At 34.6% G+C, this 12,495-nt stretch overlaps 1 protein-coding gene across 1 annotated transcript; it reads left to right on the top strand.

Annotated features, from left to right (window-relative positions):
* The first annotated feature begins 6,500 nt into the window (after positions 1–6,500).
* On the top strand, positions 6,501–6,887 carry LOC139889494 (uncharacterized). The gene has a single exon (XM_071872442.1). It carries the CDS (start codon positions 6,501–6,503, stop codon positions 6,885–6,887), a length of 387 nt encoding a protein of 128 aa, XP_071728543.1.
* The last annotated feature ends 5,608 nt before the right edge of the window (positions 6,888–12,495 follow it).

Below are 12,495 nucleotides of genomic sequence, written 5' to 3'. Positions count from 1 at the left end.
CACACAACACACAAACAATCTCAATAATACACATTCAACTTCCTAAAAGAAATCTTCTTATATATTCACTAATTCACACTAATCACCCCTCATCAATTAAAGAATAATCACTAATTAAATTAAATTAATCTAAAACTATAACAAATCTAACAAGTGGTATCAGAGCCATTTTGGGCGTTCGTTCGAATACACCATGACTACCGTCGGTGCATACAATATTCCCGTCCCCATCTTTGATGGCGACAACTATGATTTTTGGAGCATCCGAATGAAGACATATTTCCAAGCACAAAGCTTGTGGGATATTGTCGAAGTCGGGTTTACAAATCCAAAAGACGACGAAACTCTGTCCGCGGAAGAACAGGAAAAATACAACAAAAATGTTGTAAGAAATGCTGCCGCTTTAGGTTACATCCAACAAGCCTTGACACCGTCTATCTTTCCACGAATCATGGGAGCTACGACAGCCAAGGAGGCGTGGAAGATCCTTCAGGAAGAATTTCAAGGAAATGTTAAGGTGAGATCCGTCAAACTTCTAACTCTCAGAAGAGATTTTGAAAATTTAAATATGAAAGAGACTGAGACCGTAAAAGATTACTATTCTAGAATTAAAGAAATAGTAAATCAAATGAGAGCCTATGGAGATAACATAACTGATAAGAGAATCGTAGAAAAAATACTTATCAGTATGACAGAAAAATACGATCATGTCATTACTGCTATCGAAGAGTCGAAAGACATCGAGACTCTGTCGGTACCAGAATTAATTGGCTCTCTTGAAGCATACGAGGCTAGACTGAGTCGGCGCAGTGAAAACTCACTCGAAAGTGCCTTTCAATCTAAACTCAAATTAAGGTCTCAAAAATCTAATAATAGGGGGAAAAGAAATCTTGAAGAAAATTCGAGAGGAGGAGCAAAACCCAGAACGTGGTTTGATCAAAAAAGAAAAAGCTACCCTCCATGTGGTATTTGCAAAAGGACAAACCACTTGGAGAAAGATTGTTTTCATAAAGGAAAACCACAATGCAATAACTGCAAAAGATTTGGGCATCTAGAAAAAGATTGTCGTTTAAAACAAAATCATCGAGCTAACTTCACGGAAGAAAGTGAAGATATACCGGAGAACAAAAATCAGCTATTCTATGCCTGTCATGTCGCAAATAAACAGAGGGACGATACTTGGTTGATCGACAGTGGGTGCAGCAACCACATGACAGGAGATGAAAAGTTATTTGATAGTATCAACACGTCCGTAAAGTCCCGCGTCAAACTAGGGAATGGAGCGCTTGTTGACACTAAAGGCAAAGGTACGATAACTGTTCAAACTAATAACGTCACTCGATCTGTTAATGACGTTCTTTTAGTACCAAGCCTTGCAAGTAACTTGCTAAGTGTTGGACAAATGATGGAGCACGGCTACTCTTTACTCTTCGAAGACAAATCATGTGTTATTCGTGACAAGAAAAACAATTATAAATTAATAGCCGAGGTGCCAATGGAGAATCGAAATTTTCCGCTTCGTTGGCAGTATATCAGAGACACAGCCATGAAAGTTCAAGTTGAAGAATCATGGCTATGGCATCGAAGATTTGGCCACTTTAACTTTCACGCACTAAAAATCCTCCAACAGAAGAATATGATGAGAGACTTGCCGAACATAGAAGAGATCACCGACACGTGTGAAAGCTGTATGATGGGCAAGCAACATCGAAAACCTTTCCCTCGTGACAAAGCTTGGAGAGCGAAAGGTATACTGGAGCTGGTGCACACTGACGTTTGTGGACCAATGAGGACCCCGTCGCTTAACCAAAACAGGTACTTTATTCTCTTCATCGATGACTATTCTAGAATGACGTGGGTTTATTTCATGCGTGAAAAATCGGAAGTATTTACGATATTCAAGAAGTTTAAGAACTTCGTAGAAAAAAGCAGTGGCCATTATATAAAAACGCTAAGGAGTGATAGAGGAAAAGAATACACCTCTACACAGTTTAACAAATTCTGTGAAGACGAAGGAGTTAAACGCCAACTTACTGTTGGTTACGCCCCTGAGCAAAATGGCGTCTCTGAACGCAAAAATAGAACTGTAATGGAAATGGCCAAAACAATGATACATGAAAAAGGCCTTCCAAACAGTTTCTGGGCTGAAGCTGTATACACGGCTGTATATATATTAAATCGATGTCCAACTAAAGCCGTAGAAAACAAGACTCCAATTGAGGCATGGAGTGGAAGGAAACCATCAGCAAAACACTTACGAGTTTTTGGATCTATCTGCTACATCCATATTCCTAAGGAGAAACGTCACAAGCTCCATGAAAAATCAGAAAAAGGAATATTTTTGGGCTATAGCACACAGTCAAAAGGCTATCGAGTCTATAACCTGAAGACCAATAACATCGTGATTAGCCGAGACGTGGAGTTTGACGAAGACGCTTCTTGGAACTGGGAGGAAGACAAAGTTGAAAAACAAACATATCTGCCGCGGATATCTATAGAAACTCCAGCTCAACATCCACTACAAACAGAGCATTCCGGTCATGAAAGCACAGGAGAAACGAGCCCTGCTACGCCAAGTTCTCCTTCGGCAACATTACCTTCAGCGCAAGAAGATTCAAGTCCAGAGTCAACACCGGGAAGAGTTAAAAAGTTAGCAGAGGTGTACGAGACTTGCAACTTCACAACTATAGAACCTGAAAGCTATGAAGTTGCATCGAAAGATGAAAAGTGGGTGGCTGCTATGAATGAAGAAATAAGAATGATTGAGAAAAACAACACATGGGAGTTAGTTGATCCTCCAGAAAATAAAGAAATAATTGGAGTGAAGTGGGTTTACAAAACAAAGCTCAACCCTGATGGTTCTATACAAAAACACAAAGCGAGGCTAGTAGCTAAAGGCTATTCGCAACAACCAGGAGTCGACTACACCGAAACTTTCGCACCCGTAGCACGACTAGATACTATAAGAGCACTTGTGGCATTAGCAGCTCAACGAAGATGGAAGATTCACCAACTAGATGTGAAATCAGCCTTTCTCAATGGGTTTCTAGAAGAAGAAATATACGTCGAGCAACCACAAGGGTTTATTAAGAAAGGAAAAGAAGATCAAGTCCTAAAGCTGAAGAAAGCCTTATATGGACTTAAACAAGCACCACGTGCTTGGTACAGTCACATTGATAGCTACTTCACAAGTTCAGGGTTCAGGAGGAGTCAAAGTGAGCCCACACTCTACATCAAAACCCAAGGTAACTCTAACACTCTCATTATTTCCTTGTATGTAGATGATCTTATATATACGGGAAACAATGAGAGAATGATACAAGAATTTAAAGAAGACATGATGAAAACGTTCGAGATGAGTGACCTTGGTTTGATGCGTTATTTTCTTGGCATCAAAATTAGTCAAGAAAATGAAGGCATCTTCATTTGTCAAAAGAAATACACAGAAAACCTCCTGAAAAAGTTTAAACTATACGGTTGTAAAACCGTAGCCACGCCACTAGTTGCCAATGAGAAGATGAGACAAGAAGATGGATCTGAGAAAGCAGACGCTTCAAGATTCAGAAGTCTCATTGGAAGTCTACTTTATCTAACAGCAACAAGACCTGACATAATGTACGCAACGAGTCTGCTATCCAGGTACATGAAAAACCCTACTCAAATACATTACGGAGCTTCTAAAAGAATACTACGATACTTGCAAGGTACCATGGACTACGGAATATGGTACAAGCCCACTATAGACTCGAAGCTTCAGGGATACACTGATAGTGATTGGGCCGGATCGGTGGATGACATGAGAAGTACTTCCGGATACGCATTCACACTTGGATCTGGTGTATTCTCATGGACATCAAAGAAACAAGAAACGGTGGCACAATCGTCAGCCGAAGCCGAGTACGTCGCAGCCGCTAACTCAGCTAATCAAGCTAAATGGCTAAGAAGAATACTTGAAGACATGGGCGAAAAACAAGATGAAGCTACTCAAATATTATGCGACAACAAGTCTGCAATTGCAATGACAAAGAATCCTGTGTTTCATGGAAGAACAAAACACATTGATATCAAATATCACTTCTTACGAGAAGTCACCGCTAAGAAAGAGATTGAATTAAAATACTGCAAGACTGAAGAGCAAATTGCAGACATATTCACCAAAGCACTCCCAAGATCAAAGTTCGAGTTCCTACGTAACATGCTCTTAGTAACATCGAAAAACATTAAGGAGGAGTGTTAAAATATCATAATGTTTTTCTAGATTATTCTAGAATTAATAAGTAATTAGTAGATATTTAGTAAGTAATAGATATTTAGTAAGTAAATACTAGAAATTACTAGATATTGCTAGTGTGGCTAGAAGATTCAAAAGTTACTATTGTCCACCGTCATTTGATGGCTATAAATAGCCACATTGTAATCCAAAATTAGATGTACTCAACACACAACACACAAACAATCTCAATAATACACATTCAACTTCCTAAAAGAAATCTTCTTATATATTCACTAATTCACACTAATCACCCCTCATCAATTAAAGAATAATCACTAATTAAATTAAATTAATCTAAAACTATAACAAATCTAACAATTCAACGTGTCCTTTGTGCAGAAGCCATATTCCAAGACCGCTGACCCAACGCTTACGGACCTACTTGCTTCAACATCTTCTTCAAGATGTCATCATTGTCTACTGTAACTCTGTCTTGGATAATGTAGCTTCCTCTATAGGAGATTGTCGTGACTTTTGATCTATCTACATTTTTTCTGAAAAGTTAGACAATGATAGTATATGATGTAAATTAATATCAATTATTTATTTATTTATTTTTTATTTTTTATTTTTTTTTTTGTGATCACTTAATGTAAAAGTATAGAAGATGTAAATTGTATAGATCACATTTAAATTTGGTTAGCTAGATTTGTTTGATTAAGTGTGTATTGTGTTTGTTTACTAGGCTAGTTTCTGGTTCAAGTTGTACTCATTTTGTACATCTTGATCTTCGAATACGTTTATTTATTTTATCATTCTTTCAATATATATATATATATATATATATATATATATATATATATATATATATATATATATATATATATATATATATATATATATATATATATATAGTGGCGGAGGGATATAGAGCATGGTGTGGTCAAATGACACCAACGGATAAAAAAATAAGCTACTAGTTATGTAATATTTTAGATAAAATTTGTGGATTATATATATATATATATATATATATATATATATATATATATATATATATATATATATAGTGGCGGAGGGATATAGAGCATGGTGTGGTCAAATGACACCAACGGATAAAAAAATAAGCTACTAGTTATGTAATATTTTAGGTAAAATTTGTGGATTCTAAACAATTGACACCAACCAAATTTTTATACATTACACTATCCCATATATAAAACTCACGGCCCAATTATTTTTTATTACATGTTGTCATTACTCCAATACTCCATTAGCCCACTAGCCCAATTCTATTATATTAACATGGAGTAATACTGAGCAATTGCAATTACGGAGTAAATAATACGGAGTAAAATTGCCTGGGGTTAAGGGGTTTCATACGGAGTAAAGAAAATGACCAAATTGAATTTGTCGCTAGCAAAGGAGATTAGGAGAAGACGATAACCACTACAAGTGTAACCATCAATTCTCAATTAAGTTTTTAATCTCAATTTAGGTATCAATATATCTTTTAGTCTGTTACTTGTATTTTTTTTGTTATCTAAAATTTTAGGGTTTATTATTTACTTACTTTTTTAAGTATTATGCTTAATTTAATTTGAGTGTTTGATAATCCTGATTTACTTGATATTATCATCATATTATGAATTGTTTATGTTACTTATTTGTACAATTTATTTAATGTTGATTTTATAGAGATGCAAGGCACACTTGATAACTTTGTAAGAAAAAGAAAACCATCCAATATGGGAGAACCTTCAAGCGCAAATCTTTCCAACAAAATTCCAAGATCTAACTCTATTCCTTCAAAGACAAAAGAAATTGATATAACTAATCTTCCTTGGGATCCCGCAGACAGAAAAAATATATTAGACTATGACCCTAATAAAAGAGATGAAATTAGGAGACTTTATTTGCAAAGAGGACCTTTTCAACCACGTGGTCATGTGTATCCGGCAAAAAAAGTAGCGTCCGCTAATAGACGTTTTGTCCTAGCTTGGTTTGATGAATATTGTTGGTTAGAGTATAGCGTAAAGGCGGACAAGGCATTTTGTTGTGGTGTTACTTATGTAGAGATCATGTAGATAAACAATGTGGGAGTGATGCATTTGTGAGCGATGGATTTAGCAATTGGAACAAAAAAAATAGATTCAGTGTTCATGAGGGTGATGTAAATAGCTTTCACAATAGAGCACGTCTAAAATGTGAAGATTTAATGAAGCCAAAGCAATCTATAGCTGTTACTCTTAATAAGCAATATGATATTGAGAAGCAAGAGTAATCAATGGATTTTAGTCAAGCTAATAGAGATCATCTTAAGCGTGAACTTGATGTCTACTATGTGATTATGCGGCGCGATGAACAATTTGCCAACCTAAACGGGATTAGCGACCTAGCTAGATTGATGGTTAAAACTGAAAAAGATATATCATTTCGCTATGTCTACCGGTTATTAAAGCTTGCCTTGGTTTTGCCTGTTGCAACTGCAATAGTAGAGAGGTGTTTTTCGACAATGAAGCTTCTAAAATCAGATTTGCGTAATCGAATGAATGATGATTTCTTAAACGGTTGTCTTCTTGGTGCCATAGAAAGAGAAGCGCTTGCTAGAGTTAAAGATGAAACAATTATGAATCGTTTCCAACGAATGAAATATCGTAGGGGACAATTGTAATACTAAAGTAAGTAGATTTCTTATTTTTGTACTTGATAATACTTTTTCGATTATTTTTGCTACGTAATACATTTCATTGCCATTTTATGACACCATCCACTTATAATCCTGGCTCCGCCACTGTATATATATATATATATATATATATAAACCATCACTAGATAGCCCAGTGGTTGGGGCACTGAGTTCCTTGCAAAAGGTCTCTGGTTCGAATCCCGTCTGGGACGAATATTTAGTGGTGGTCAGGGAAGGGTTGGAAACAGCCAGGGAGTAATCCTGCTGGGCTGCGTACATCACAGTATGGGGTCGGATTACTCGCCCTCCCGAGTAGCCTGAACAGGGAAAACATTCTACCTTTTTCCCCATACACCACTTATGTGGTATTGGGTTTTGTTGTTGTTGTTGTATATATATATATATATATATATATATATATATATATATATATATATATTAAAGGGATCAAATGAGAACTTTTTTACATTGAGAACTGTCAGAACTCCTTATATTTTAACAAATTTTCTAGCGGCCGAACAAAAAATCACCTGTTCGAACAAAATTTTTTTTGGCGGGCGAACAATTTTTCTGAGGGTCGAACTATTTTGCCTATATGCAAGTGCTATTTTTGTTCTACATTTTATGTAGAACATGATGTAGAACAGCATGTAGAACATGCTGTTCTACACTTGTTCTACATCAATTTTCAATAAAGTAAGTTAGGGTTTATATTTTAGGGTTTAGAGTTTAGATTTTAGTGTTTAGGGTTTAAATTTAGGGTTTAGATTGAGTTTTTTACACGAACGGTTTAGAGTTTAGGGTTTTGGGTTGAGGGTTTACGGAGTAAACCCGAAAACCCTAAATCCTAAACCCTAAAACCTAAACTCTAAATCGGGCTAAATTAAAAAAAACAGTTGATTTTTGAAAAAAACAGGTGAAAGTCGAACAATTTTTGAGAATTTCGAACAATTTTGAGAAATTCGAACAATTTTGTCGTTCTACATTTTTGTAATTCGAACAAAATCACTGAAATTCGAACAATTATTGACGAAATCGAACAAGTTCTACATTTTGTTGTTCTACATTTATTTGTTCTAATACAACAAAAATGTTCGCCCTTCTTTTTTTTGGTCGACTTCCCCTAATTTTTGTTCGGCCGCCAAAATAATTCTTAAAATTGAGTTCCTAAAGTTCTCACAAGATTGGAGTTCTCACTGGATCCTCTCCCTATATATATATATATATATATATATATATATATATATATATATATATATATATATATATATATATATATATATATATATGTATATATATATATATATGTATATATATATATATATGTATATATATATATATATGTATATATATATATATGTAAAGACCCGTCCTTATCCACCCGGACGAAGTCATCACATCTGGTCCCATTGCGAGGTACTGACCTAATTACGCCATGAATGACTCCAAGTAATATCTTTAGAATGAGTAAATGCACAGCGGAAGACTTAATTCGTACCTGAGAATAAACATGCTTAAAAGTGTCAACCAAAAGGTTGGTGAGTTCATAGGTTTATCATAAGAATCATTTCAATATATTAATAGACCACAAGATTTCCGTTTATAAATATATGTACACTCGCAAGTGTATAAAAGTATTCTATAAGCTGTAGGCACCCGGTAACAAGCCTTAACGTTCATGTTTTACCCTCTGAAGTACACCAGATCAGGTGTGTTTAAAATAACCTCGAAGTACTAAAGCATCCCATAGTCAGGATGGGGTTTGTCAGGCCCAATAGATCTATCTTTAGGATTCGCGCCTACCGTACATAGACAGGTAGTTTAATGTTACCAAGCTAAGGGTATATTTCTGGTTTAAACCCACATAGAATTAGTTTTAGTACTTGTGCCTATTTCGTAAAATATTTATAAAACAACGCATGTATTCTCAGCCCAAAAATATATATAAAAAGGGAGTAATGAAACTCACGCATATAAATATTGTAAAATAGTTAATAAAGCATTTGCATGTATTCTCAGCCCAAAAATGTAAAGAGTAAAAAGGGCAAATGAACTCACAATACGATATTTTGTAGTAAAAATATGCATACGACGATACTGAACAATGCAGGGTTGACCTCGGATTCACGAACCTCAAAGAAGTAGCTCTTAAAAAATGCCCAAGTCCGGGTTTGAACCCGCGATGTCCCGCTAACCCGATAACATCCTTAACCATTACGCTATGTGTTTCAATTCTGAAATAACACCCAACTTGAATTGTTTTTAACCTTTACTTCTGTATCCTTCTTCTTCTTTTTCTAAAAAAAAAATGCCCGAGCCCACGACCTCTCGCTTAACAGAAACACTTCCAACCATTGAGCCACTCATACTTTCTTATTATATCTCGCACGATTAATTATTTAATAAGTATGAAACTGTATTACTTCATCATTACAACATCACAGAATCATCCTTATTAACCTTTCATAATTATCATCTTATTTATCTAACCTCATCATCATCATCATCATCATACTTAATCATAATCATCATTTTATGTTCATAACATCATTAATCTTTTATCATAACCATATCATCATTTAACCTCATCATACTAATCATATATCTTCATCATCATTCGTTATCATCTCCATCATCCATAACATTTACGTGCCATCATCATAAATTTTAAACCTAACATCATCACCCTTTATTCTAAAAAAAAAAACAGAATCATAAATTATATCCATATGTCGATTTCCATTTTGTTATCTTAACCTTTTCGGCCCAAAAATTGTTAGCCCAAACTCTAAAGACATGTATGTGATCATTTAATCAAGCCCAACTAGCTTGTAATAGCCCAAATTGCAGAAACTTTAAATAGGTCATGTTATTTTGTTTATAATTTGAAACAAAAAAAAAAACCGAAGCAATCAACAATCTAGTCATCTTTGCACTCATAGGCTCTCCATCATTATCAACAAACTCACCTTTATTTTTCTTTCTTTACCATCATGGACCCATCATACTTTCATCATTATTCGTTATTATTATTATTGTAGTAGATATCGATGGAATAAACTGCAGAAGTGTTGAAGAACAACAGAAAAAGAAAATGAAAACGGTAGCAGTAGCAGGTGGGAAAGTGAAACAGAAATAGATGGTTTGTGAGGGTCTTCGAACGTGGTAGTGTTTTCAAAGGTGGTGGATGATGGTGAAAGGTGGTGATTAATGGGTGATGGAGGGTGGCGAAATAAAAGAAAAACAGAAATTTATAGTTGTGCAGCAATTTTTATTGTTGATCGTTCATGGGTTGGTTTTATGGATGAAAAAGAAATCGAAAGAGAGATGCTGTAACAGTAGCGAACAACAGGAGTTGTAAGGCTGTTTTGGGCGGCTGTTCTTGAAGGGTTGTGGGGTTGAAGGGAAGTAAGTTAGTGGTGGTGGTTTTTGGGCTAACCTGAATAGAAACAGGAACTAATTCGTGCAGCAGTAATCAGCGAGTATGTGTAAGTTCTTGAGCTGGGAAATCGAACTAGAAACAGGAACTTATGCAGTAGCAGCTGCAGTTAATTAGAGTTGGTGAGTGAGAAAGAAAGGAGATGAGAAGGAGGAAGGAGAAGGTTGTAGGTATTGATGAAATGGTGAAGGTTGTTAGATGGTGGTGATCGTGTGACGGTATTGGAGGGTGGTGAGGGTGGATGGTAACCGTTGTGGTGGTGGGTATTTGAAGATGAAAACGAGAATCATTATCGGGTGGAGGTGTGGTTTGCTCGTGGTGATTAAATGGGTTTCGGTGGTGGCCGGGTTATGGTTTGAGGTTGATGATGGAGAACTAGAGTGGTGTTTTTATGTTGGTTGACGTTCTTCGATATTTTATATGTAGGCATGTATATATAGATATAGAGAGAAGAAGATGGTTTGTGGCGGGGTTCACGGTGATGTTAGTCGAAGAAAAGAAAGACAAAAGTGTTCGATGGTTGTAGTTTCCATGATGGTGTTGTAAATTTTAGGTGGTGAAAGGTGGGGAATAATGGTGGAGATGCAAGATTGTAGTAGGTTGAGTGGTGGCGTGAAGGTGATTCACAGGGAAAAAAAAACCAGAAAACGAATTTAGAGATACAAGTTTAAATTTTTTCTGTTTTCCTTCGAATTGTGTTAGTAGGGAGATATATAAAAGTCCAGTGATGTTATTACAATTATAATGACAACCTTTATTTTGAGACTTGATTGGCTCCACATAAAATATTCGATCAAGAATAATAAATAAAAAGAATTTGCGAATTCTACTGAATGTGTACGATCGATTGAGATATGTAACCACTAAGGGGATTCAAACAAAATCTTCATACAGTAATTGATTGATATATTAAACTAGATTCGGTTCCAAACATACACAGCTGATTTTATTTACCTTTTGTTAATAATTAAAATCATATTAATAACAATCTAAATAATAATTGATATCAATTTATTAAAAATATTAATTATGATAATAATAATCTTATTAATGATAATATTAATTATTTTTAATGTTCAATTATAATATTTATATCTAATAATGTCACTAATATTAATCATAATAATTTAAATTTAAAATTCTTATTACTGGTTATAACAATAATGATGATGTTAATAATGATAACAATACTTTAATTCCCATTGATTAAAGTATATTTTATTAATTCAAAATATTATATATGCTTATATATATATATATATATACTTATAATTATATTTATATATACATATTTATTTATAAACAAGTGTTCGTGAATCGTCGGGCATAGTCAAAAGGTAATTGATTATATAAACACAGTTCAAAGTTTTTGAGATTCAATTAAATATGCTTTGCTTATCATGTCGAAACCAAGTAAACTTAAGTTTAAATTTGATCGAAAATTTCCGGGTCGTCACAGTACCTACCCGTTAAAGAAATTTCGTCCCGAAATTTGAGTGAGGTGGTCATGACTAATAATAAAAAAGTTTTCATGACTCATACGAGCTGATAGATAGAGTTTTTATCTTCGTTGAGTAATATGGATAAAATAATTCGATTACTCGAAGTGTACGAGTGAAGCTATCACAAAATAGTGGAATGAGGAAAATAAGTTTCGTCATAATTTTTGACGTAGTCATGGTGAATTTCCAGAATTCATGGAATTTAAAGAAATCTTCTAATCAGAAAGAAAATGTAATCGCACGATTTATTAGCAGATTGTCGGAGTTACGGAAGAACAGGAATATCAAGGAAATATTTCCGTGATATGCTTAGAAATTAAGTAGAATGAAAGAGTCGTGTGACATGGCATATGATGACGTTATAGTCTGTGAATCATCATGTTTTATTAGAAACTCAGCATGGCTTACTGTAATATAATCACGTTGGCCAAGCGCATTATATTATACTAACTCATGCATCAATTCCCAACACTTCTCCACAATTCATTCATAATTTATACTTAGATTTTACAGAAGTTTCCAATATAATGGAATAAAGAAAACACGAAGAGGTAGATAATTTCGGACAAGAATATTTATGAAAATATCCTCAGAAATATCGAAGATATTTTATGATGATATTTTGGAATTTCTAAGTTCGAAGGTTGATGGA

Source organism: Rutidosis leptorrhynchoides, chromosome 2 (genome assembly GCF_046630445.1).
Source record: "Rutidosis leptorrhynchoides isolate AG116_Rl617_1_P2 chromosome 2, CSIRO_AGI_Rlap_v1, whole genome shotgun sequence".
NCBI lineage: Eukaryota > Viridiplantae > Streptophyta > Magnoliopsida > Asterales > Asteraceae > Rutidosis > Rutidosis leptorrhynchoides.
This window is presented reverse-complemented; position numbering and strand designations above follow the sequence as displayed.